The sequence below is a fragment of the Antennarius striatus genome, chromosome 11, assembly GCF_040054535.1.
Source record: "Antennarius striatus isolate MH-2024 chromosome 11, ASM4005453v1, whole genome shotgun sequence".
Classification (NCBI taxonomy): Eukaryota; Metazoa; Chordata; class Actinopteri; order Lophiiformes; family Antennariidae; genus Antennarius; species Antennarius striatus.
In genome coordinates this window covers 15,809,248-15,832,948 of record NC_090786.1, presented here as the reverse complement: position 1 = coordinate 15,832,948, position 23,701 = coordinate 15,809,248, and the positions used below count along the sequence as shown (strand labels likewise).

Below are 23,701 nucleotides of genomic sequence, written 5' to 3'. Positions count from 1 at the left end.
GACAAATACGTTTCTAATTGACAGAATTTGGAGCGTCACCTTTGGCGCAGGGGAACAAGGGGATTTTACTTTATTTTTTTCATCGCTTACATTGGCACAAGGACGCGTTCTACGAGCCCGGTTGGATTGAAGCCGCAGTCCGCTCCACACCAACTGCATTGCCACAACTCTGAGAGAAAATGTGGGAAACTGTGCAGCCTCTCTCATGAACTCCTGAGTGGATCTACAGACTTGCATCCTGGGGGGGGGTTTTGTGTTTTTTTTTGTTTCTTTGTTTTCCCTCTCAGCCAAAATAATATCACTTGACAAAAACTATGGGACAAGGTGGCGGGCAAACTAGAGGAGATGTGTTCGAAAGCGCACCAAGAGAGCAGGACAGTGACTTCCCCAGGACGCCCGCAGACCGGTGAATGCCGCCTCCGATGTGGAGCTTGTCGCTGTCCGACGTGCGCTTGGTGCTGAAATTTGGATGATGCCAGTCCATCGACTGCAAGGCTGCCGCTCCCTGCACCTCAACGAGGACAACGGCCGCTTCGTCCTGCTCGCCATCCTCATCATAGTGTACTTGTTGTGCGGCGCTGCGGTCTTCTCGGCCATAGAGAGACCCTCGGAGCTGCGGGCGCACGGCCGCTGGAACGGGACGCTCCTCAACTTTAGTGAGACCTTCAACATCAGCCTGCAGGATCTCAACTCCTTCCTGCGGGACTACGAGGCTGCCATCGCCGCCGGGATCCGGGCTGATGCTCTGAGGCCACGATGGGATTTCACAGGGGCTTTTTATTTCGTTGGAACTGTGGTGTCGACTATAGGTGGGTGATCTATGCAGCAATCACTGATTTGTCTTGTACACAAACAGGCCTTCTCTTCCATCAAAAGAAAACATAGCCGGCGCAAAGCCTTATAAATAGAATATAATCCAGAAAAATTGCTGATGATCGCCTCAGAACTTTAAGACAATGAGGACTTTAGTGGGAATGAGATCTTTTTGGGACCTGGAACCACATCTACACAATTAAGGAGGGGATGTTTCACAATACCATGAGTGTGTGTGTTCTATTGTCACTGCTGGGTGTCAACACCACTGTCCCTGCGGTTCACCGTTACAATGCCTGACCATTTAGTTTTTTCCAGTCACATTTTAGCTATGAGGGACTTCGGCGGCCACAGCTGACATCTAACATGGCTGGTAGGAACAGAACAATCATTTCTGGCTGTAGGACAGCACCCATGGGTGCAGACCTCATTTTTCAAAAATTTCCATTCCACATGAATGTCAATGAGAAGCTGTCTGCTCCATCCAATATGAGTATTTGCTTGCGCGATAGGTCAGAAAAGAGCAAGAGGCCCTCGCAGGACACCCTCGGGGCCCATGATGTGTTGGACTGCATGCCCAATGTCTCCAGTAACCGCACTGGAAAACCTGAAGAGCAAAACACAGACTGAGAAAACAGGCCGCCTTCCAACAGTTATGTTAATTAAGTCCAATCTATCTAATTTCTCTAATTTTCCCATTAAAAATTCTTTTTTTAAGAAGAGTACCTCAAACGTTTCTTGTTATGTAAATTTGTTGAATTAAGTTAATAGCACCAAGTTCATTAACATTTACAAATAATCACCATTTATACCGTGCAGGCAGATCTAGTCACACAAATTTAGTTTCCTTATTCAGTGTTAACGTTTGAGATGAATTTACTCAATTTTTTTTTTTTTCCATTGGAATAAATCACTACCTTGTACTCTTGGTAACTTCCAACTCTGTTGTGGCCAATTGGATTATCTCAGGAAGCTGATTAATTTACATCATTTTAGTTCAATCAAATCAATTTAAACAGATCTGACAGAACCATTCATTTAGCTGAATTCTGAGCTCTTAGTTTTCAGAGGGGGTAAAAATCATAGTGTGAGGATGTGGCACCAATAACCTGATCCAAAAGTGAAACTCGGATACAGGAGATGGTTTAGACAGTTTATTGGAGCACTGTTCCACTGTGGCTGGAGGAATAACCTGGAGGATGAGACCTGGATTAATACTGCAGAGGCTTGATAGTAGATGAGAATCATGTGTGTGTGTGTGTGTGTGTGTGTGTGTGTGTGTGTGTGTGTGTGTGTGTGTGTGTGTGTGTGTGTGTGTGTGTGTGTGTGTGTGTGTCAGCCACGCCCCAGGACCCACAGGGAGAGAGGAAGTCACACACAAGCTGAGACAAGGGAGGGGAGGGAGGAGCAGGGGGGAGGAGCCATCGAGGACAGGCTACTACCAGAAGACATGACCTCCACTTTATTCTATGATCTGAGAATCAATGTGGATCCGTCCACCAGGAGCCCACACAGATCTATAAAGAACACACCCCTCTTCTCAACACCTTCCTTTGATAGTATTTTGGACACTTATAATAATAATCTGTGATTTCTGTCATTAAATGGCTTCAACACTGTATACTGTACACTGTATACACTGTATATAGATCGTTTACTTTAAATAACACTAACCAAAGTAATTATGTCACCCTTCTTCTTCTTCTCCTTTTGGCCTTTCCCTTCAGGGGTCGCCACAGCGAATCAGTTTCCTCCATCTAACCCTGTCTTCTGCATCCTCTTCTCTCACACCAACTACCTTCATGTCCTCTTTCACTACATCCATAAACCTCCTCTTTGGTCTTCCTCTCGGCCTCCTGCCTACTCTATAATATGACAATTATGATTTTAAAAATGATATTACAAACTAAATTTAAAGTGAAAAAATTGCGTTGACGGCCAATCAAGGTTCCCATTTTTGATAAGAAAATGAGTCAATGGAACAATTTGGATCCCGTAGATATTCATGAAATTGAGATGCACTCTAAACAACTGAGTTATAGCGTCAGCAAGTCGTTTGTGAGTGGACTAAATTCGTGGAAATGAGCGACTACAATTTTGTTGGAGTGATTTGAAGTGAATTCTATTAAGATTTGTTATTTTGCAATTTACTGATACCGAGAGAAGCCACAGCATGAAGTCAGTGAGTGTGTGTGTGTGTGTGTGTGTGTGTGTGTGTGTGTGTGTGTGTGTGTGTGTGTGTGTGTGTGTGTGTGTGTGTGTGTGTGTGTGTGTGTGTGTGTGTGTGTGAGGTAATCAGCTGGACTGACAGCTTCTGTCTATCTGGCCTTGGCCTCCAGACACAAATGCCCACATTGATACCTGACACCTCTCATTAATAGAAACCTGCGGTGAGGGGAGTGGCAGGGCAAACTGAACGGGGAGAACTGAATCAACATGCAGTAAACCTATCACCAGGTTATTTACTGTAGACTTCAGCCTCCTCTGATAGGCCGCGCTCTCTCAGCTCAAACATTAACATCACAGGAACAACAGGAGTTTTACGAGTCAGCGGCAGGTTGAAATCCTTTGTTCTCCAGTTGTCACGCATCTTCCCCAACAAGCGTATCATATAAACTGTCTGCTGCTTGGAGAAAGAAAGGAGAAAAAAGTGTATGCCTGTCTGCGGTATTTATCTTTTTCTCGTGCTCACTTTGGATCTCCGTTTAGATTTCCATCTCGCTTTGATCGCTCCTCCACCCATCCAAACTCCCGTCTTGTGCGCTACTTTTTCTGTATGCGTGTGAGGCAGTGATATAAAAAGGGATTTGGGGGCTTCCTCACACAACCCTTTATGAGACTGGCATTCCCATGTGCTTTCTAGGCACTCCTCCCAAAGCCTTTCTGCATCAAATCAACGGTGACACTTTGCTCCCATTGATGTGTGCTCAAAATATCACTTTGAAAAATGAAAGTGAAGCCATGCCGCCCTTTTTACCCAGGGCTTTGGCAGATCTAGAGGTCAGACGGCACCTTCTGTGCTCTTTTCCAGATTCAGGAAGCACAAAATGAAATTTGCAGCTGTTTCTAAGCATGGTGCATGTAAAATTCAATAATACCGATCATTTTTATTTTTCTAACCCTGTAGAGTCCTTTAATTTTTTTTTTTATACATTTTTTTATGCTGTTATAATCCCCAAAGGGAAATTAAGAATCCAAACTCTGGTATGTTAGTCAATTGCAATCATGCATATTAGTGTGTACATGCCCCTGTAATGCACACAACCACACACAAGAGAGTCTGTAAGCATGCAATGGGAGGTAAAGTGGTGGGCAGCCCCTTTGTGAAGCGCCCAAATGAGCAGCTTATGAGGGGGACAGCGCCTTGCTCAAGGGCTCCTCGGCAGTGCTTTGGAGATGAGCTGACACCTCCCACTGTCAGCTCACACTCCGGGTTTTTTTTTTTTTTTATGGTGAGAGCGGGAATCGAACTGCCGATCTTGGAACATTGGATGACCTGCTCTACCACTGAGCCCCAGGAGCTCAGTTCGATTACACGGATTGAGATGAAATGATTTAAATGTTCTGTAATTTTGGACTTTAAGAAAGTCATCAGAGCAAATGGATCGATAACCGATGGTCAGCAGTTCAAATCCATCGCAGTCGTGGACACGTCACACACCTCACCTCCAGTGTCACTCTCAGTGGTGTATGAATGTGAGTGTTTGGTGGTGGTTGGGGAGACCATAGCAGCTGTGTGGCTACAGATGTTGTTTACCACCAGAGTGAACACAGTGTGAATGAATAACAGATTCAGTGAAGTCTCGTGGAAAGAGTACAAGATAAATCCAACCTATTAATAATAATAATAATAATAATAATAATAATAATAATAATAATAATAATAATAATAATAATAATAATAATAATAATAATAATAATAATAATAATAATACTTGTTTGAGCTTTTATGCTTTAAAAACAATATACATACACCTGAGCGCATGATATCACAATAACCGGTGTGTGTTGCGACAGCAATATGGTCAACTGAAGTGTGCAAACACAAACGCAATGCAGAGGCTTCAAGCTACGTAAGATCGATTTCCCATGTCGTGCACTGGGGCTTTGTCATGTGAAAATGTAATGCCGGGGCAAGCTGCAGCCGGAGTGTTGCAGCCTGCAGCGATACAGCAAGAAAAACCAAGAGAAAGCTGACCCTTTCTGTTCAGGTTAACTCCAGTGAAAAAACCCGCAGCTAAACAGTTATGGCCAAACGTGTCCAACTGCATTTACATCACGCCTTTTCTCTCCTTGTCCATTTCTTTCTTCTTCCCTGTGTGCTTAAGGTTTCTTTGTTGACAGCAGTGGCCACAGAATCGCTCTACAGCAGGTTTCTTTATCATCCCTGACGACTCACCAGCATATAAAAGCAAATCTTTTGCCATTGGGACATTGTTGTTTGTGAACTTGCAAAAGTTGTGCCCAACCTCTGTCTTGTTTTTCTTGTCTATTAATCTAATGGGGTTAAGAGTTTGTTTTTGTCGGCCTAAACTCTCGGTTGTGTTGTCCTGCCCTACATTTTCAGTCAGTTTTACTGTGTGCAGCCTCATTAAAGAGGGCACCAGAGTCTGCTCGGTAAACAGTAAACTACACTAAAGATATTTATAACCATCAAAGCTGATGGGTTTCTGACAATTGTCAAGTAGGACAGCTCTCTGTTGCTGCAAGTTACTCTAATGGCTTTTAGGAGAAAGACTTTGTCAGGTGTTAAGTGTTCCATTGGTAGGAGTGTGTGCGTCTGTGTGTGTGTGTGTGTGTGTGTGTGTGTGTGTGTGTGTGTGTGTGTGTGTGTGTGTGTGTGTGTGTGTGTGTGTGTGTGTGTGTGTGTGTGTGTGTGTGTGTGTGGTGTTGGGGGGGGTTTGCTTGTTTGAGAATCAAAGGTAATTAATGAGGCCGCCTGATTTGAGGCCTTGTTCTTGCTGAGATGAGTGACATTTGGCACGTTTCCCTGTGATATTCAGCTGCTCTTTCAGATTGGTTTGTGGGTTCATTATTTCTGGGGACAGACGCTGTCCTGCCTCTTCTTGCCCCTGGCATCCACTGCAGCTTCTTTCTCCAGCCCACTCATATCCGTGTGCAAATACACACAAATCAAATAGGACTGTTTAGAACCCCCCCCCCCAAAAAAAAAAACCCCAACACCTCGTGTAGTTTGCCCTTTAAGTGATGCCTGATTTTATGACCGAGCTTTTCACAGCTTCAAAATGAGGAGAAATGTCAGACTTGGGGAGTGTTAGAAGAAAAGGTGACGCCCTCCACACCCTGGCTGCACACAGCTGTGCAGCAGGATGACAGAGTGTCTTCCCTCAGGATACACCAGTACAGAAAAAGTCTTGCTTTACTCTCACACCAGTGACTTCATACTATTTCAAATGTGATGCTTCAATCAAAGAGGCATCACTAGGTCAATAGTTCCTGCAGTGTATACTGTACATTACAGTATAACATGACAAACTGCAACAGCATTCTGAACTGTCAGGTTGGAATTCATGTGACTTTGACATCATCTCCTACTAAACAACTGCAATTATAATTCATCGTTCTTGCAGTGTTTCCAGTGCTGCGAGTGGGACCTGCAAAAATTGCAGCATAACGTTAAGCCAATGGCTACCTCCACTTGACAAATGAAAATGTATAAATAGATTATTTCATGATTGACCAGTTCCTGCAGAAGAACCGAACGTGACTGAACCAATTTGTGAGATACTGTTTATGGACAATGACATGAATATGACTCCCGCTGACTGCAGCGGTGGGCTGGAGGAAGACTCACTTCATTTAGAAGTCATGCATGACCTCCTGAAGTTAATTTCCTTTGGCCAATCTAATGCATACCAGCACAATGACATGGTGCATGGATTTATAAAATTCTCAATCAGGCAAAAGGACTTTGCGTACCGAACAAGCCAATGTGTAACACAACCTGTTGTCACCCAATATAACCCAAGTGCCTCCTGGGAGAGGATGGAGATCGACCGCTGAGTACAGTGCTGCTTGTGTCTCCTTTGCTTCTGTCCTTTAACACGTGTGAGTCACTGCAGGGCAGTAAAGCCTTCATATTGGAGTTTGATGTAAGACACATTTTACAAGTACACAGTATATTGTGTTCTGAAAGAAAGTCTGAATTGTGTATTAAGTCTGGCAGTTTGAATGTTTCATTAAAGAGGCATTAGTTTGCAGTTTGAAGCATCTTAAAAGGCTAAGCTAAATATTTGGGCTTAACGCTATTTTTTTAAACAACAGATGAATTGAAATATACGAAAGGAATCAGTCATAGCAATAAAATCACACACAATTATCAAAATTGAATCGACTCTGCAGCTCTTCTCAGCTTGTTTTTGGGTGTTAAGGAGTTTGGCTGACTGTCACCACACTTGTTTGTGCAGCAGGTACGTCTTTTCAGCACATGCTTAAAAAACAGTACATGAACTCCTCTGAACCAAACAGCCGGCAAGGTTTGCTGCTGTCATGGAACATGTGGTAAAGCAAATTTTGTCCATAGACATGATGTATTGTCTGAAAATCAATTCTGAAAAATCGAAATGCTCCATGTTCATTAAAGAATCCCTAAATCCTGAGGTCATACATGCACAGAATTATTTATCACGTTTTATAGTCTCATGCAAGTTAATTATCTTATTCAAAGTAAAAGTAATTGTTTTGCTGTGATCAAATCGGAATTATTAAGGATCACACAAACACACTACGAGACCACATTCAGTTCTGTGATTCAAAGATTCAAAAAGATTCAATTTTATTAAACTCAAGAAAACAAGCTTGTTAAGTTGTGATCATGAAGAAGGATTTATAAAAAGTCATGTTCTCTGCCTGGTTTCGTGCAGTGCAGCGTTATTAAATGATTAGGCCTAATGGTTTACGGGGTGTCATCTTTCTCATCTTCTTGAGCCAAAAAAAAAAGTACTGATTCGGCAGTCTGTCTGCAGCCCACATGTGGGGTTAGTGCTATTACACGCTTGTCTGACCAGGACTCGTGTTTTGTTCTCTGCACTGCGCCTTCTAATTGTGTGTCTGGGTTAAAAAGACAATATGGATTCCTAAATAGAGTCTAAATTGTATTTTAATGCTCTTACATAGTTCACAAATTGTGTGTGTGGATGTTTCTGTAGGAGAACGTGATAAATCTGCTGTCAGGAGGTGGGCGGCTAAGGATGAAACCTGTGAAAGCATATTCAGACCATGTTCTTGCCTTCAGTCAAACTAGCTCAGTGACCTTGCTCCATAGCGACCAGGACACACCCGCTAATTTGGATTCAGTCATTCTGATCTGTTGAACACATTTTACCTTGATTTTCTATGGGATAATTTTCTGATTCAAAGTTAGTGTGTGCTCATATTGTACCAGCAGTTCATTAACTGATTAGAGAAAAACCACTTTAAAGTTCATTTTAGATAACAATTTGGAGCCAAGCTGCGTGACTCTTTAATATTTACTTTGCGTGCTATGCTTTGAGAAGTCCTGAGGTGCTCTGTGAAATTACAGAGGGTCATCAGTTACAAAAGAGTCACTGGGGGTCTCTTTAGAATTTGTACGGTTCAGACACTCAGCACAAAAATTGTGCCCCCATTTCAGGAAACGCAAAGTTGCACCGCTGGTTCATAGAAAGTCCCTGAGATTGTGTCTAAATTATAACCCCTTGTTATAAAGATGCTGGTTGGAAAATATTTCATCACAGTGTGATAATCTCCTAATCATGTTTTACATTCACCTCAGATGAAAACATCAATGTCAATCATTTTGTCAACACTTGCTTTTTCTGAATTTGACATCAGCGGAAAAATAGTCTGGACAAGGGAAACAAATGTCTGGGGAGGCAGTGAGATGCTTAATAATGCCTGACTGGATCATTCCATGGGTAAAGAGGTCGGAAGAGGCATCATGGAAAGGCTCAGTCTTCCACAAGCCAAGTTTGAGTGAGATATTGTCTATATGACAGCAAAAGCATTTAGTTTTCAAAGAATCTGGAGAAATCTGAACGTTTAAGGCAAGAACAAAAACAAAGATTGAATGTTTGTGACCTTTGACTCCTCACCGTTTATTTTGAATCAACATCACTCTATGAAGCATTTTATGACACGGGAACCAAAAGTGTTTCACTCAAAAACTCTTCAGAAAACCATCAGTGAACACAGTTCATCACATCTACAAAAGGAAGTCACAAAATCTCTCCCCTGAATGTCAAGACTTGTATCAACAACATCAATAAATGCTGAAAAATTTAAGTTGAAGTTTTCACTCTCACACATTTCTGTTTTTATTGACATTTTGCAGAATGTCCCCTGCTAATATGAAAGAAGTCGTTCAGCTCTAGGCTCCTTGGTTATGCTTCACGATTCTGCGTGACTCCCTTCTCTCCCCCTCAGGAGTACTTACACAAATTCCTTTCCTAAGCTCTAAAACCGAATCTCTAGTTGACAAAATGCATCACTACCAGTGCACCAGCATGGCAAAGTTGCCACAAACCCCATTTAAAAACCCCTCAATGGGAAATATAGAACAATTTACCAGATGGTGGGAGCCTTATTTGGTCTTGTGTGTACTCAGTTGGCAACAGATGTTCATCTGCATGTCCCATGATGCACTTTTAACTACTTTAGTTTGCGCTCACTTTTTTTTTTTTTTTCAAGTCACAGCAGGAAAGCTTTCGGTCAAATGCTTGAAGGGATGCCATTTGTGAACGTTTCTGAGTGTGTGTTTGAGCACAGGGCAAACCTGCTGAGAATCACAGGCTTTAATAAATCCTCATTTCGGTTAACTGTTGCCGTGCAGGATGGCTGCACACACCTCTGCACTCTGTCACAGTGGGTCATAAATCCACGCTGCCTCGCTAAGGACAGCCTTTGCCTACGTACAATCGCTCATGTGATACCAGGATCATTTTGGAGGACACAGCAGATTTTCTGGGCATCCTCTTCCTCAAACTGATTAGCATTTCACTTATTCTGCTCTTTGAACCAGCTACTCGAAAAGAGGATGAACTCAGCATGCTCTTTGTAAGCTACAGTCCACTGACCTTCTTCCTACCAGGATGAATTTCTATAGCCACCTTAAAGTTTGTTCTCATCTCATATTTCTTATTATCACTTTGTCTGACAAAACCAATTTGCACCAGTGCTGGAGTCTTAAATGACTCTCAGAGTCAAAACTTTTCCTGTAAGCAGAAAAGTCTCTCCACGGAATTTGAGATTCTTAAAACCTTAAATGCAATAAAATCACACGAAGGCAAAGTGTCACCATGCTGCAAAAAAAACCCCCAAAAACCTGCAACGCGTTTCCACTCCTGCACCAGCAAACCATTATGTGCCTCATGGGGCCATCTATATAAATAGTTGTCAGAGTTAATGGGGTAACAGCAGTTGTCAGTCTGAAAGGGAGGGGTTGAGCAGAGAGACACGAGGGTCGTGCTGCAGCGTTGTGTCACACAGACTGCGTGAATTCAACAATGTGCTGAAAGAGAGTTTCTTGCCAACTTCAGACTTGAGATGAATCAGCATCCTCAGTCCAACAGTCTGGAGCCCACAGAACTTTCTCAAGTAAGCACAATTACTGTGCAACTGATGAAAAACTTCACAATAATGACTTTTGTGTGTGAGCTTACATCAGCAAGATGGTTGTTCGTTACGACTACTATGACTGACATGACGCTACAAGAGGAGAGAGTTAATGCCAATATAATGCCATATATTTGGAGGAGTCAAGACAACTACATGTTTATTTGTGTTGAAGGTGAGTTAAAATGCACAGGAACAAGTTGAAAACCGGACGGGAGGCACAGCCACTCAACGGTCACTTGCAGCCGAGGTTCATCAAAATAATCAGAAAAAGCGCAGAATAATTTGCTTCATTTCAGTAAAAAAAATCTCCTCCAATCCACGCTGAACTGCCTGGAAAATAATTATTTTTCCTTTCTCAGAGGTCAGAAGAAGAACCATGAATCACACATCTCTCGCACTCATTTGGCATGTGTTTGTCTTCTCAAGAAAGGCTGATAATGATGGACAACACTGAGACTACACATAGCTGTATGTACTGAAATGCATATATTTCACAGACGGTTGCAAATTGCAGAGCTCCTCCAGGATGGCAGCTTCTGACAGCCAGAGTCTCACACACATGATGGGCACATCCAGTTAATAGGAAGTAAAATATCATTGAATTATGAGCAACAGAGCATCACATCTTCATTTCTCAGAGGCAGTTTGATCCACGTTGATCTGAAATCATTATTGCAGTCCTTGGAAACTTTACAGTCCCTGACAGAAATCAAGGTTTTGCACAGTCTTAGATTTCTGGGATTTGTGCTTTTACATCAGAAGGAAAGGAAAAAAAATCAAATCATGTGTCTGCTGAATAGGAAAAATTTGTTTCCTGCTTTTAGGTGTGCTCAGGAGATGCAAAGAAAATCTGAAGCATCTATCAAAGTCATATAATTCAACCTTGTCCTGATACTATATGGACTCTGTATTATCAATTATGCTGAACTTTGAGGCTTATGTCATTGATCTGAGGATGATAGTGTTTCTAAAGCTCCACCTGAGCAGGAGTGTTTACTTGGGAGACCAATACAAGAGAGCCTTATGTAGCTAAGCCTTAATTCAAATATTGCCTGTGCACACAGAAGATAGTAAGACACATAAGGCCGCACTGCAGCCTTCAACTCATTCTGGGAGACACTATTAATCTGATGAGATAACGACTTCTTGTTGTCACGAAAGGACAAAATCTGTATTCCTGTTTGCAGATGAGGACACATGAATCTTAATTTTTCTCATTTTGCCTAAAACTGTATAATGTATGACTCCACACATGTTGGATTCTTTGCAGTTCTCTTAAAATGCTTTGAAGACAAAAAAAAAAAAAAAAAACAACAGATGGAGGGGAAAAAAGACAATAAATGTTGGCGCGGGTCCAAAGACAATGCAGCATATTTTTTGACAATAAATCAATACAGATAGCAGTGCAGTCATCAATCATCCTCCTCTCTTTGCCAGTGAATTAAGTATTGCGATATCATTTTAAACTCTAGGCTCAATTCAGTTACAGAGGAACAGTTCAGGGAAAAAAAGGTATTATAGGTTGTGTTTTATTGAACAGCTTTGCCCTGCTCTGTCAGCATCACTTCCTTTCTTTATACAAGCATACCTACTTTAATTATAATCACCTCAGTCCATTATTTCGACTGCACAGTCATGTGTACTGGTGTGTCATGTTCATTAATAATTGTGTCCTTTGTCTAATTTGTGCAAACAGCACACAGATGTAGGAACATAACCATGGCTCAAACAGAATTTGTCATGTACTGTATGTGACCTATTCCAAACTGGCAGCGAAGTGGGAATGTTCCTATTATTATCTGCCAGTAACCCTGGCAGCTCCTCAGCAGATGGTGGGGTGATGATGTCTAAGGCCTGGCCATGTTGCTGCCTCCTAAGACCTCGGTTCTCTCTGCAGACGCCTGCCACGCCACCCCGTGACTAATAATTTCCTGTCTTTCACAAAAAAAAACACAGTCATCAGGATTGAAGTGGCGTTTTCTGCTGTGGTTTATATCAGACCAATTTAGCACTATTCCCATTAATAGAACACAGTTGGATTGACTGGGAGCTTGTTTTTCAGATTTAAATTGGGGACTTGGGAAGGTAATAGGAAAGACATGTCAAATCGCTGGTTTGTAAAACCAACATGCAGTGAATCGTTGGGTGCATTCTGGGAGTTATGTGGGCAGGCTGACCTAGATGTGACCTTCAGGTTCAACACTACCTGGAAACACATATTAATAGACAAGTACTTCATTTAATCTCTTTTTGCTTTTAGCCACTCTTTCTTCTCCTGTGGACTCCATTAGGTGCTGTTTCCTGCTTGTGAAGGTTGTTCTTCTAGTCTATATGTCAATTAGGCCTGACCGGCTTCTGTCAGCTGAACGTACCCACACTAGAACCATGTTTCTCTGACGTGAGCTATATTCACATGTGTTGGTCTGTCTGTTAGCAAGGTTACTGAAAAAGGTATAAAAGGTTTCAGAGTGAAGACAACGTTGACTAAATTGACCAAACACTAGACAGTGAACAGACAACTCAAGCTTTCACCAGGGCACCTTATTTTACCCATTATGTTTGACCTTCAAAATAGAAAACATGCCCGTGGAAGTTGGTAGTTATGCATGTAAAACAGTACTTCCAGAATGATGGTTTCCTTCAGGAAACAGAATCAGTTTCCACCGCAGTTTGATCTGAGAGCTGTCGTATTTTTTCTTTTCATTGCATTTTTATCTGGATCATCAGATCTAAATTGTTGGATCCAGATAGATCTGTTGAATTGTTTTCTGAGCTGTTAACACTTTTTTCAAGAAGCAATTTTGTAGAAGTCAAACCAAATATTCCAGTATTCCAATGTTGACTCTGAATACTGCAGTAATTGTGATATGTATGTCAAGTAAATAGGCAATTCAGTCTTTATTTTCTTTTAAATTGGCGCTATATCATTCTGGCAGTTTTAGAATAACAAATGTGCCGTCACTGAGAGAAGCCTCCGCACAGCAAAGAACTCTTAGCTAGTCACATTCTTCTGTTTGTTTCGCTTAATGATGTGTAGAACCTGCTTTTAAGGGGATAAATTGGGTGACGGTCTGTATTTTTACTCACCAAACAAATCCTAATTTTGTATGATGTAACTTCTTCCTCTGTGCTTTTTCACTGTGTTGGGCAAAAACTGAACCACACCGTTCACATACTGACATATTCCTTAATTAAGACAGACAGACAGATAAATATACTTTAATGATCTCAAACTGGGAAACTTACAAAGATGAATTATTAAGATGAACCTCTTAGTTTGAGTTAATCCCACATACATGATCCTCATCTACAACATACTGGTGCTCCAAGTCAGCTCCTCAGACTTGAACTCAACAATATTTCAATTTGATTGTTTAACCTGCAAGATAATTTTTTTTGAGTTGGCAGCAGAAAGAAAGGATTATTTTTATATTTGTCCACATCAGTTCAATATTCAGTCTCTTTTTAGCTGTTTATTGTCACCACCAACACCTGAGGAGTACATGTGTAGCTTCTCTGCTCTGCGTGTCAGTCATTTTAGCGTGGCCACCATTGGAGGAGCCAATTGCAGGATTTCTGAGCTGTTTTGCTAAATAATTTTCTGCCTGCTGAGCACCTGAAAAATGGTTATATGCTTGGCACAGCTGAGAGTAAGTATTGCATTAAGTGATAATTCTCTGTAGTCATTTGATCAATTTGAAAACGTCTTCAGTGAGTACTTATGGGATTGGGGCTTATGAACACAAACAGGATGGGAAAGCTGGAAATACTGACACTTGAGTTTATGGGATTTGTTGGCAGAAACACATAATGCCAGCCATAAGCAGTTTTCATTGCTGCCGATGGCTCATATCCCAATACATTGGCCGTGTTGTGATCTTGTGCCTTTTGGTAAATCTGTTCCACTGCCCCGTTGTTTCCACACGCTTTGTACTGTACAGAGGGACTGCACAATTCAATATAACTTACTCAGGGAAATCAAGAAGAGCAAACAAGAATAAACCGGACTTATTTTAGGTTGGGTGAAGACGTTTCATCGCTAATCCAAGAGGTTTCTTCAGTTCTGACTGACCCCTGGAGTCCAGATACTTCTACTCTTGTCCGAGCAGAAAACAACAAATGACCAAAACTACAGAGACAATGGGTCTCACTAGGAGCCATTACCATTCATAGGAGCATTGTTAAAGTTAAATAAGCAATTTTTGTCTAATATGTCTGAACAGAGGAGGAGGATTTAGACTTAATGCCGGTTGAGTTTCAAACATTTGTTTTCTGTTCCAACAGGAGTAGAAATATCTGGACTCTCGGTCAGAACTGAAGAAGCCTCTAGGGTCAGAGGTGAAACGTCTTCAACCAACTTAGAGCAAGTCCAGTGGATTCTTTTTTGCTTTTCTGATGCGCCCCGACCTGATGACTGAGGACCTGCACAGAGAATACTCATTTAACGGTTCCTTCACCTCAGGAACATTTGCATAGAGGTCTATATGGATTGAATGCAATCGCTGCTGTTTGGTCCTTTGTGCTCCAGTCTTCATATAATGATGACGCTGTTGAGTGCTGCAGCTTCTATCTAGTTCCCCTTCAGTCAGAGTGGTTCTGGTGTAAAATTTTATGAGTGATTATGCTGTCTAGTAGTGATTGGTCTCCTAAGTGAAGCAAATTAAATGCAGGACACTAAAGAAGTTCATCGATATCTCCATTAGCAAACTCTCAGTCATAGCTGATATTAGTTTGGATCCTGCATTTCCACACACAGTAAAAAATAGACCACAATAACCACAATGAGAGGTTGAGTGTCAACTCGCATGATGACAAAAACTGACCCAAACATGAAATGACCGTCCACACTCTGATTAGCATTAATGCATCCTATTCTTCCTCTCTTGAAATTGTAGAATGGTAAGTAATGGCATAATTTGCATTATTTTCTCTCTGGTTGAATCCCCAGTGTGGCATTGTGTCTGCAATCATCATTAGGCATTAGAGTGTAACATGTCGAGTTTAGCATACTTTATTTATTGCTGATGAATAAATATTCTCCCAGGGCTGTGATTTAATTGGGTTATTACACACAAGATTTGCTGCTTTATCAAGTTCTGCTGAATTAAATCGCTCATCTTGTCTCAGACAGAGCAGAGAGATCTGAAGGTTTGCAGTGAAGGTCGGTCGCAGGATTTTCAGTCTGGACTGATTTTATTATCACAATAATTTCTAGTATGCAGTTACACAATGTATGCCTGTTTGATTTCAGCTGGTCTGGCTTTTACTTTCTATTATAATAATTATGTTTTTCCAAAAGGATCTTGACGAAGTAGTCTAGAATAATGACTCTGAAATTCTACACTGAATCGATGCCTGGTGCATTTTCTCTCTTAGGTAATTTACTCCGTGATGAGAGATGGTGCAGAATACTGTCTCTGCACACAGAGGAGAGGCAATCTGTTTCCCTTATTATCAAGTTGGGTTAAAAGGACTTTGGCTACTAATTAATTAACTCTGAAACCCTGACATAGGATTTCACTGAAGGGCTTAACTTGGGGAAATCACTGTCCCTCACCATCCTGTCACCCGGTGATGTTACATCGTCTTTTACTGCACTTTGTCACGATCTTTGAACAAACCAGATTACTTAATGTCTGACTTAATGTTTACAGCTGACACGTGATGATATATGTGTGTGTGTGTGTGTGTGTGTGTGCAAGGCCAGTTGTGCATACATATGTGGACATGTGGGAGTTGTATCACTGTTGTGTCTATAAAACAATCTGTAACAATCAGTGTTAATCTAAATGACCGTCTTGTCAACAGCAAACCCACAGGAGAGTGGTTTCAAGTGCAAGAGATAAGGTCAAAAAAGCCATTTTGGGTATCATCAAGGATATATTGTCGAAATATTGATGTCATTTATTTTCTGACAAGGACATAGATGAGTTGAAAAGGGGCGAAAAGAGGCGCCCTCGTGCTCCGAGGACACAGAAATGTAGGATAGGCATGATGGAAAAATCTATTAACCTTGGCCCGCAAGTGAACTGGTTGATCTTTCTGCACGATTTTATTTGTTGACAAATAGACCATCTGCTATTCTGTGGAAAGGTGATGTGATATTGTGTGTGTGTGTGTGTGTGTGTGTGTGTGTGTGTGTGTGTGTGTGTGTGTGTGTGTGTGTGTGTGTGTGTGTGTGTGTGTGTGTGTGTGTGTGTGTGTGTGTGTGTGTGTGTGTGTGTGCTTGTGCATGTGCTTGTGGTGTCATTGGTTCTTTGGGAGCTTTCATGTTTGCATTCAAGTAACCATAAAAGATGAACATGTAAGAAGAGAAAATGTGCAGGTAAAGAAGTCAAGCCGTACGTTTGTGTGTCTCCTGTAGATGAATTTGTGTCGAATTGATGCTCCACAGCAACGCTTTCTGCGTGTTAGATGTTTCATATTACGACTAATTGATGCTTTGTAAAGATGAATTCATCCTGCCCAAATGGGTTCAGGAACAAATTTAAAGGGTTGCTGAATTGTGAATGTAACCAAAGAATTTTTAAAAATTATGCTTATTTCTATTTTCTACATTCACGGCAATATTGAAATCCATGTATTAATTATCATTATTGGTACCCAGAGAAAGAATCTGTGAACATGTATTATGAAGTTGTGTGAAGACAACCACATCTCATATATGTCTCATCCATGTCTCATACATCTCATCAAGGTCTCATCCATGTCTCATACATGTCCCATACATGTCTAATACATGTCTCATTATTGTGCCATAAATGTCTTATCTCATACACGGATGAGACATGAATGAGATGAGACATGTATGAGATGATGTCTCATACATGTCTCATCTCATACATGTCTCATCTCATTCATGTCTCATACATGTCTCATACATGTCTCATCCAAGTTTCATCCATGTCTCGTTCTTGTATGTGTCTCATCCATGTCTCATACATTACTCATCCAGGTCTCATACATTCACAAATTTCCCCACTGTGGGACAATAAAGGTCTATTATTATTATTGTTACATGTCTAATACATGTCTCATACATGTCTCATACATATCTCATAAAAGTCTTACACATGTCTCATTCATGGCTAATACATGTCTCATATATTTCTCATCCATGTCTCATCCAGGTCTCATACATGTGTCATACATGTCTCATACATGTTTCATATATGTCTCATTCATGTTTCATACATGTCTCGTTCTTGTACGTGTCTCATCCATGTCTCATACATTACTCATCCAGGTCTCATACATGTCTCATACATATCTCATTAAAGTATTATACATGTCTCATTCATGGCTAATACATGTCTCATACATGTCTCATATATGTCTCATCCGTGTCTCATACATGTCTCATTCATGGCTAATACATGTCTCATATATGTCTCATCCGTGTCTCATACATGTCTCATTCATGGCTAATACATGTCTCATATATGTCAGGATGACGGGAAAAACTCAAGTGATCCAAAGTTTTCATTTAACGGCATCATGATCCTGAGGTTTACAGCCAGACACTTACAGAAAGAATGACATTCCCACTAGACTCAGCTGTGCTGTCTCCTTGGAGCTAATCAGCAACAATTACAAAACAAAAAACTGTTGTCATCCAGATCAACCATGTTTCATGTAAACACATGTCATAATTTATATTTGGCTACCAAAGACAAATTGTCTGTTGCACTAAAATGGTCTTCACTCTGACTGAATCTATGTGAATGCAGCATGGGGTTTGCCTTCTGTGAATACTGGATAATTTCATATATTGAATTACCCCTCGGTGTCCAATGAAGTAATTCTCCAGCCAGGCAAGAAAAAAAATCATTTAAAAATCATTTCTAGAAGGAAACGTTTGTCTCTGGTTAACTGCTCCCAGCAAAAACATTTTCACCATGACCTGTAATGAGGGTTGAAGTGCTCCTTCATTTGAAACCTTCGGAAGGCAAAAACACTGCTACAGAATATATTAATTTTTTTGTTGAGCTAAATGTGATCAGTGAACATGGTGGTTGGTCCGTTGTGAGGTATAATTTATAAAACTCTTTGATCACATGGAGAAAATAATACCTGCTCAAAAACCCAAAATCAAAGCTATGACATTTCTCCTCTCCTCTCCTCTCCTCTCCTCTCCTCTCCTCTCCTCTCCTCTCCTCTCCTCTCCTCTCCTCCAACATAAAATATATGTATTAACTAATTAATGGTGTGTTTTTGAAGTCCATCCAGGATGTCAATATTACTTTCATTCAGCTTTACTGTTGATAATTTTTATTCTGTTTCCATTCCTGACTGTTTTATTCCTCTCCATTCTCTCTTTAATTATCTGGTCCCTGACTTTTTATCTTGTTCTCCATAACTACAATTTTACATAAATTTTTTCTGCTATTAGGCCTTACAGCCTATGTCAGCTTCCCCTAATTTTTTTCAGTATTCTCCATACACTGTACACCATTAAATCCCCTTCTTTACATATTTTTTTGTCCAAAGAAATCGTATTTTGAAATACGATTTCATGTCTCATTTTACAACCTTTACACTATCGTTTTTCTGTGCTGTATTCCATTCTTTCAACCATAATTTCCAAACACAATAGATCTTGCAACAAATTCCTTATTGGGGCTCAGTGAGGGTTCTATGTGTCTGAGAACTTTCTTGTGTCTCTGCAGGTTTTGGAATGACAACACCGGTGACAGTTGCAGGCAAGGTTTTCCTGATTTTTTATGGGCTTCTGGGCTGTGCTGCCACCATCCTCTTCTTTAACCTTTTCCTGGAGCGCATCATCACACTGCTGGCTGTGGTGATGAAGGCTGTGAGAGAGCGGCGGATCAGGAACAGTGGTCTACTCCCACCAGGCATCCGCCATGATTTCTCAGCCTACTCTCTCCCAGGCTGGAAGCCATCAGTGTACCATGTGATGCTGATCCTCGGCCTGTCAGCCATTACTATCTCCTGCTGTGCATCAGCCATGTACTCCCCTGTGGAGGGTTGGGCTTACTTAGACTCTCTCTACTTCTGCTTTGTCACTTTCAGCACCATCGGCTTTGGGGATTTTGTCAGCAGTCAGAGCTCCTCTTACAAATACCAAAGCCTCTACAGGGTGGCCAACTTCTTCCTCATGCTGATGGGTGTGTGTTGTATCTACTCCCTCTTTAATGTCATCTCTATTGTCATAAAGCAGGTGCTCAACTGGATGCTGGAGAAAATGAGCTGCTTGTTTTGCCAGCGCTGCAATAAAGCCAGCATTTTCCTAGGCAGACGCAACGCCATCCGCCCAGGCTCTAAGTGTCGCAAGAGTCGCTTCGGCAAGTCACGTGACTCAGATGCCCCTTGTGATAGTGACACTGAGGGACGTAGACTGTCAGGGGAGATGATATCTATGAAAGACTTGGCAGCCTCTAACAAGGTGTCGCTGGCAATCATGCAAAAGCAGCTGTCCGAGTCGGCCAATGGGTATCCCAGGACAGTTTGTGGCAGCTCACGCCACAACGGTTTCTCAGGAGGGGTGGGAGCTCTCGGTATCATGAACAACAGGTTGGCAGAGACGAGTAACTCAAGGTAGACGTGGGTAGACGGGATATGTGGGAGGTCCTGACTCCTATACTGTCAACAAACTCTGAGGTTGATTGCCATAGGAAAAAATGCAAGGCTTTTGACATGAATTACAAATTCAACTTGTTATGCATGACACACAGGATCTATTGAATGCTTTTGGTAGGCATTACAAGCCTGCGGTTACAATACAGGTAATGGTGGTTTTGATGCTGACAGGCTGACAAGGGAACATGAATAGCAGTAAGTTGATCAGGACGCGTAGGGACCACCAGTCACCCATTTCATTAATTTCAGTCAAGAACAAATTACTGAAAGTCTCTAAGATATCAGTGTTATTCTGAATGGAACTGTTATTCATTCTCAATATATCAGATAACACTATTAAAATGCTGTAATGGTGCCTGCGAGAGCGTGCAGCCGGTTTGTTTGAATGTATATACTGACTGCTGATCCAAACAAGACAAGTGTAACCACTAAATAATATAGCACATACTGATCTATGCATTATACTTTCCATGCATTTTTTGCACCATACAACCTTCTATTGATTGTGTATCACCCCTTGTTTCCTCTCATCCATTTTACTTTGAGGTGATTCATTTCATTTGCAGAAGCAAGTTTAGTAAGTAGAGTTTAGCTAAGGATGGAGCTGATTTCAACATGGCTGTTATGATGGAAATTTTTTGCAGTGTGTCACACCAATGGGAAACAAGTAGCACATTTCTATAGCTCAAGATGAAGAAATTTGCAGCTTTGAAGCATGGAAATCCAGTTTTTGTAGAAGAGCTGGCCCTCTTATCAGCTCAGAAAATGCCTAGTCGTCCAAAGACTTGGACTTGAAGAGTAAAGGAAGGCTTGTTTTTAAGCTTACAGCTGTCTGGAAAGAAAACAAATGATAAATGCCTGCGTCATATTTAATTTTTCTTTTAATTCATAATGCAGGCTTACTTATTTGTTTAAAAAAAGTATGAATGAGAAGCAAGTTTAAGTCTGGCTGAGTTAAATAAAAGAGAGTACAGTATGGGTTCAAAGCCTGGTCAGTCTTAGATGTAATGGAAAACAATGCCCTGAGGGAATCTCTCACTTGCATTGATTTATCTTATGTAGGAATTTCCACTACTTTTCTGATACGTAGCTCTCTGTGAGACCCAAAGCATGACCCAAACATCTGCAGAGGCTGACATTAGTCATGATTTCAGTGTAAATGTGCAGCCACGTATCAATGGATGGAGGATAGTTGCAGGGGAAATGGTGCTACCCTGTCAGGCTGTGCGATCGATGCCCTAGTAGCTGCCAACTCTCTCTTTCAAGGCATTGATGACTTAAAGCTCAGTGTCTGTGTTTTATGCTGTCACAAACAAGACAGAGGAGGTGACTTTCGGTAAACCCGAGATTGATAACAAACAACAAGACAACTATAGAGAGGGGCTGCTGACACCGGCAGAGGTGGAGGAGGCGGCGTCAGTCAGCTGTTCTAAATTCACACCCAGTCAAAGTCAAGGGTTTCTTTCAGACAAGGGCTTAATATTTCCTGGTTTAATGTCACCTTCATCAATTCTTCTTGTCTGTCATCTCTGCACTCACTTTACACATGTTGCACCTCAACCTCCGACTTCTTTTTCACGCAGTAATTAGCTCTCTCCTCATCCTCAACACCCTTACACTGTGAACATGATAGGACTTGCCATATACTGTATGTGTATGCATATACCTATGTATATGTATATATACAACATTGGAATGTCTTAAAAGGCTCTCCCACAATAAGATGTGAATTCAATCTAGATCTGTCTGTAGCTGCTTTTCATCAACTTTTCATCAACGTGTGCATAAATCACATCAGTTTTCTTTACTCCCCAATGTCACCGAGAGGAAAAGAAAAAATGACTCAGGTAGATACATTTTCAGGCTTATCTTAGTTTTTCCTGCATGACATTATGGTAAAGCCATACAAGATGACTGTATATAAAACAGATGACTTTTTCAAGTCTATTTTTCTACATGAATATTTCAAATATCTACATGTGAATGACTGAAGTAGTCTTACTGTCACACGTCTCTCACGCAGTCAGGCAGCATTGGTGTGATGCAGCATCCAGACTTCCGTCCAAAAACAGGATCACAAAGAGGACACAATAACTAGAGGTCAAAGAATGGAACGACGTATTTGTAAATGTACTCTCTTGCAAAGATGGATGAGACAACTGATACCATTGTTATTTCTGTAAGGTAAATATGTAGCTGGAGCTGGTTAGCTTAGTTTAGCGTAAAAACTTTTGTTGGATGTATTTACAGTTAGATAACACACATGAGCTGTTTCCCTCTGTACCGTTACTATGAGCAAAACCAAGCTTTGCAAAGTCGATATCGTTCACTGGACAGTCATTTCCTGTGTCTGTGTGCCATGTACTGAATAAGTTAATTCTAATGACGGATGTCACCGAGGTAAATTTGGGTCAAATACCTTATAAAAATTCTGATGCTAAAATGACATTTTTCAAATCAAATTCTAAAAACTTCAAGACTTAACCCTCAGTAACAAGCTCTCATAAACTGAGGCAGGGAAGGCAACATTGCTAATAATGGTGTGAATTCCCCTGGATTTACTCTGACATATGTTTCCTTGCAACATTTATCAGAGTGATACAGCGATGGTGGGATTTTGCCAAACATCTTTTGACCAAGCAGTGTGAGATGACACCCTCTGTCTTCCTGCTGACCCACCGCACGTTTTCATTCCTGTTAAGGCCTTTTCTCATGAGAAATCATCTCCAGAGGCCATTTCCTGGGCACAAGCTGCCAAGAGAGTGCCTGATGTTTTAGCTGGATGTAGAAAATATTTTTTGATTTACCAAGCTGTGTCAAACAGCTCTGTTTCCATATTCAAATACGTATATTTAACTTCATTCTCCATCTCTGCATCAGTATCAGCATGAAAAATGTGAAGAATCTCATGCTGATAAGCTTTTGCTTTTACTATAATTCAACTTGTGAGAATCATCTTACATATACAGTAAATATAAACTACAACATAAAAATTCCTCTTTGGAGTGAATGCACCATTAGGAGACATGAACTGTACCCCAGCGTGTATCACTGATGCGTATTCTAACGCATTATCTTTATTGAAAAGTGTTTGACAACACTTTGTCAACTGGAGCCATTCTAGTAAGAACAGTACCCCATAAAAAATGTTCTATGAATTAAAATACTTTTCATGCAGGCCCAGTGTATTCCACTCTTTCTAGACTTTAACTGATGCTAACCTTGCTGCTGCTTCCAGCTTCTCAACTGTGTTTCCCGTCAAATCAGGTAGCATCACATTGTTCATGAGAATGAAATGTAAATGAACACTAGGGTAAATTTCTGAAACACCTTTGCACTGCTAGCTAAAAAATCATTTTTCAGTTAACAGTAACATCAGTTTATTTTATTTTATTATACTTCGTATGTGAGGACTGTCTCTCATTTTCTTCGATAACTTCTGCCTATAGCTGCAGTATTCTCCACATACATTGAATATATAATGTTTGATAGTTCAACCTTGAGTTCACAAGTTGTGTTCAATGGCACGAGAAGCGAAACAGCTTTTGCGACAGGATAAATGTAGCTAAAGCTTCATGTTCACCTACAAATACTGACATGGTTTCAATTTTATTGTCTTACTCTGAGCAAGAGAATAAAAACATCTGCAGTTATGTCAGAGGTCAATTTATTC

General features: G+C 40.9%; 1 protein-coding gene across 1 annotated transcript; it reads left to right on the top strand.

Annotated features, from left to right (window-relative positions):
* The first annotated feature begins 469 nt into the window (after positions 1–469).
* On the top strand, positions 470–19,990 carry kcnk12 (potassium channel, subfamily K, member 12). Its single transcript, XM_068328062.1, has 2 exons — positions 470–809; positions 19,098–19,990. Exons 1-2 carry the CDS (start codon positions 470–472, stop codon positions 19,988–19,990), a joined length of 1,233 nt encoding a protein of 410 aa, XP_068184163.1.
* Positions 19,991–23,701: the final 3,711 nt, after the last annotated feature.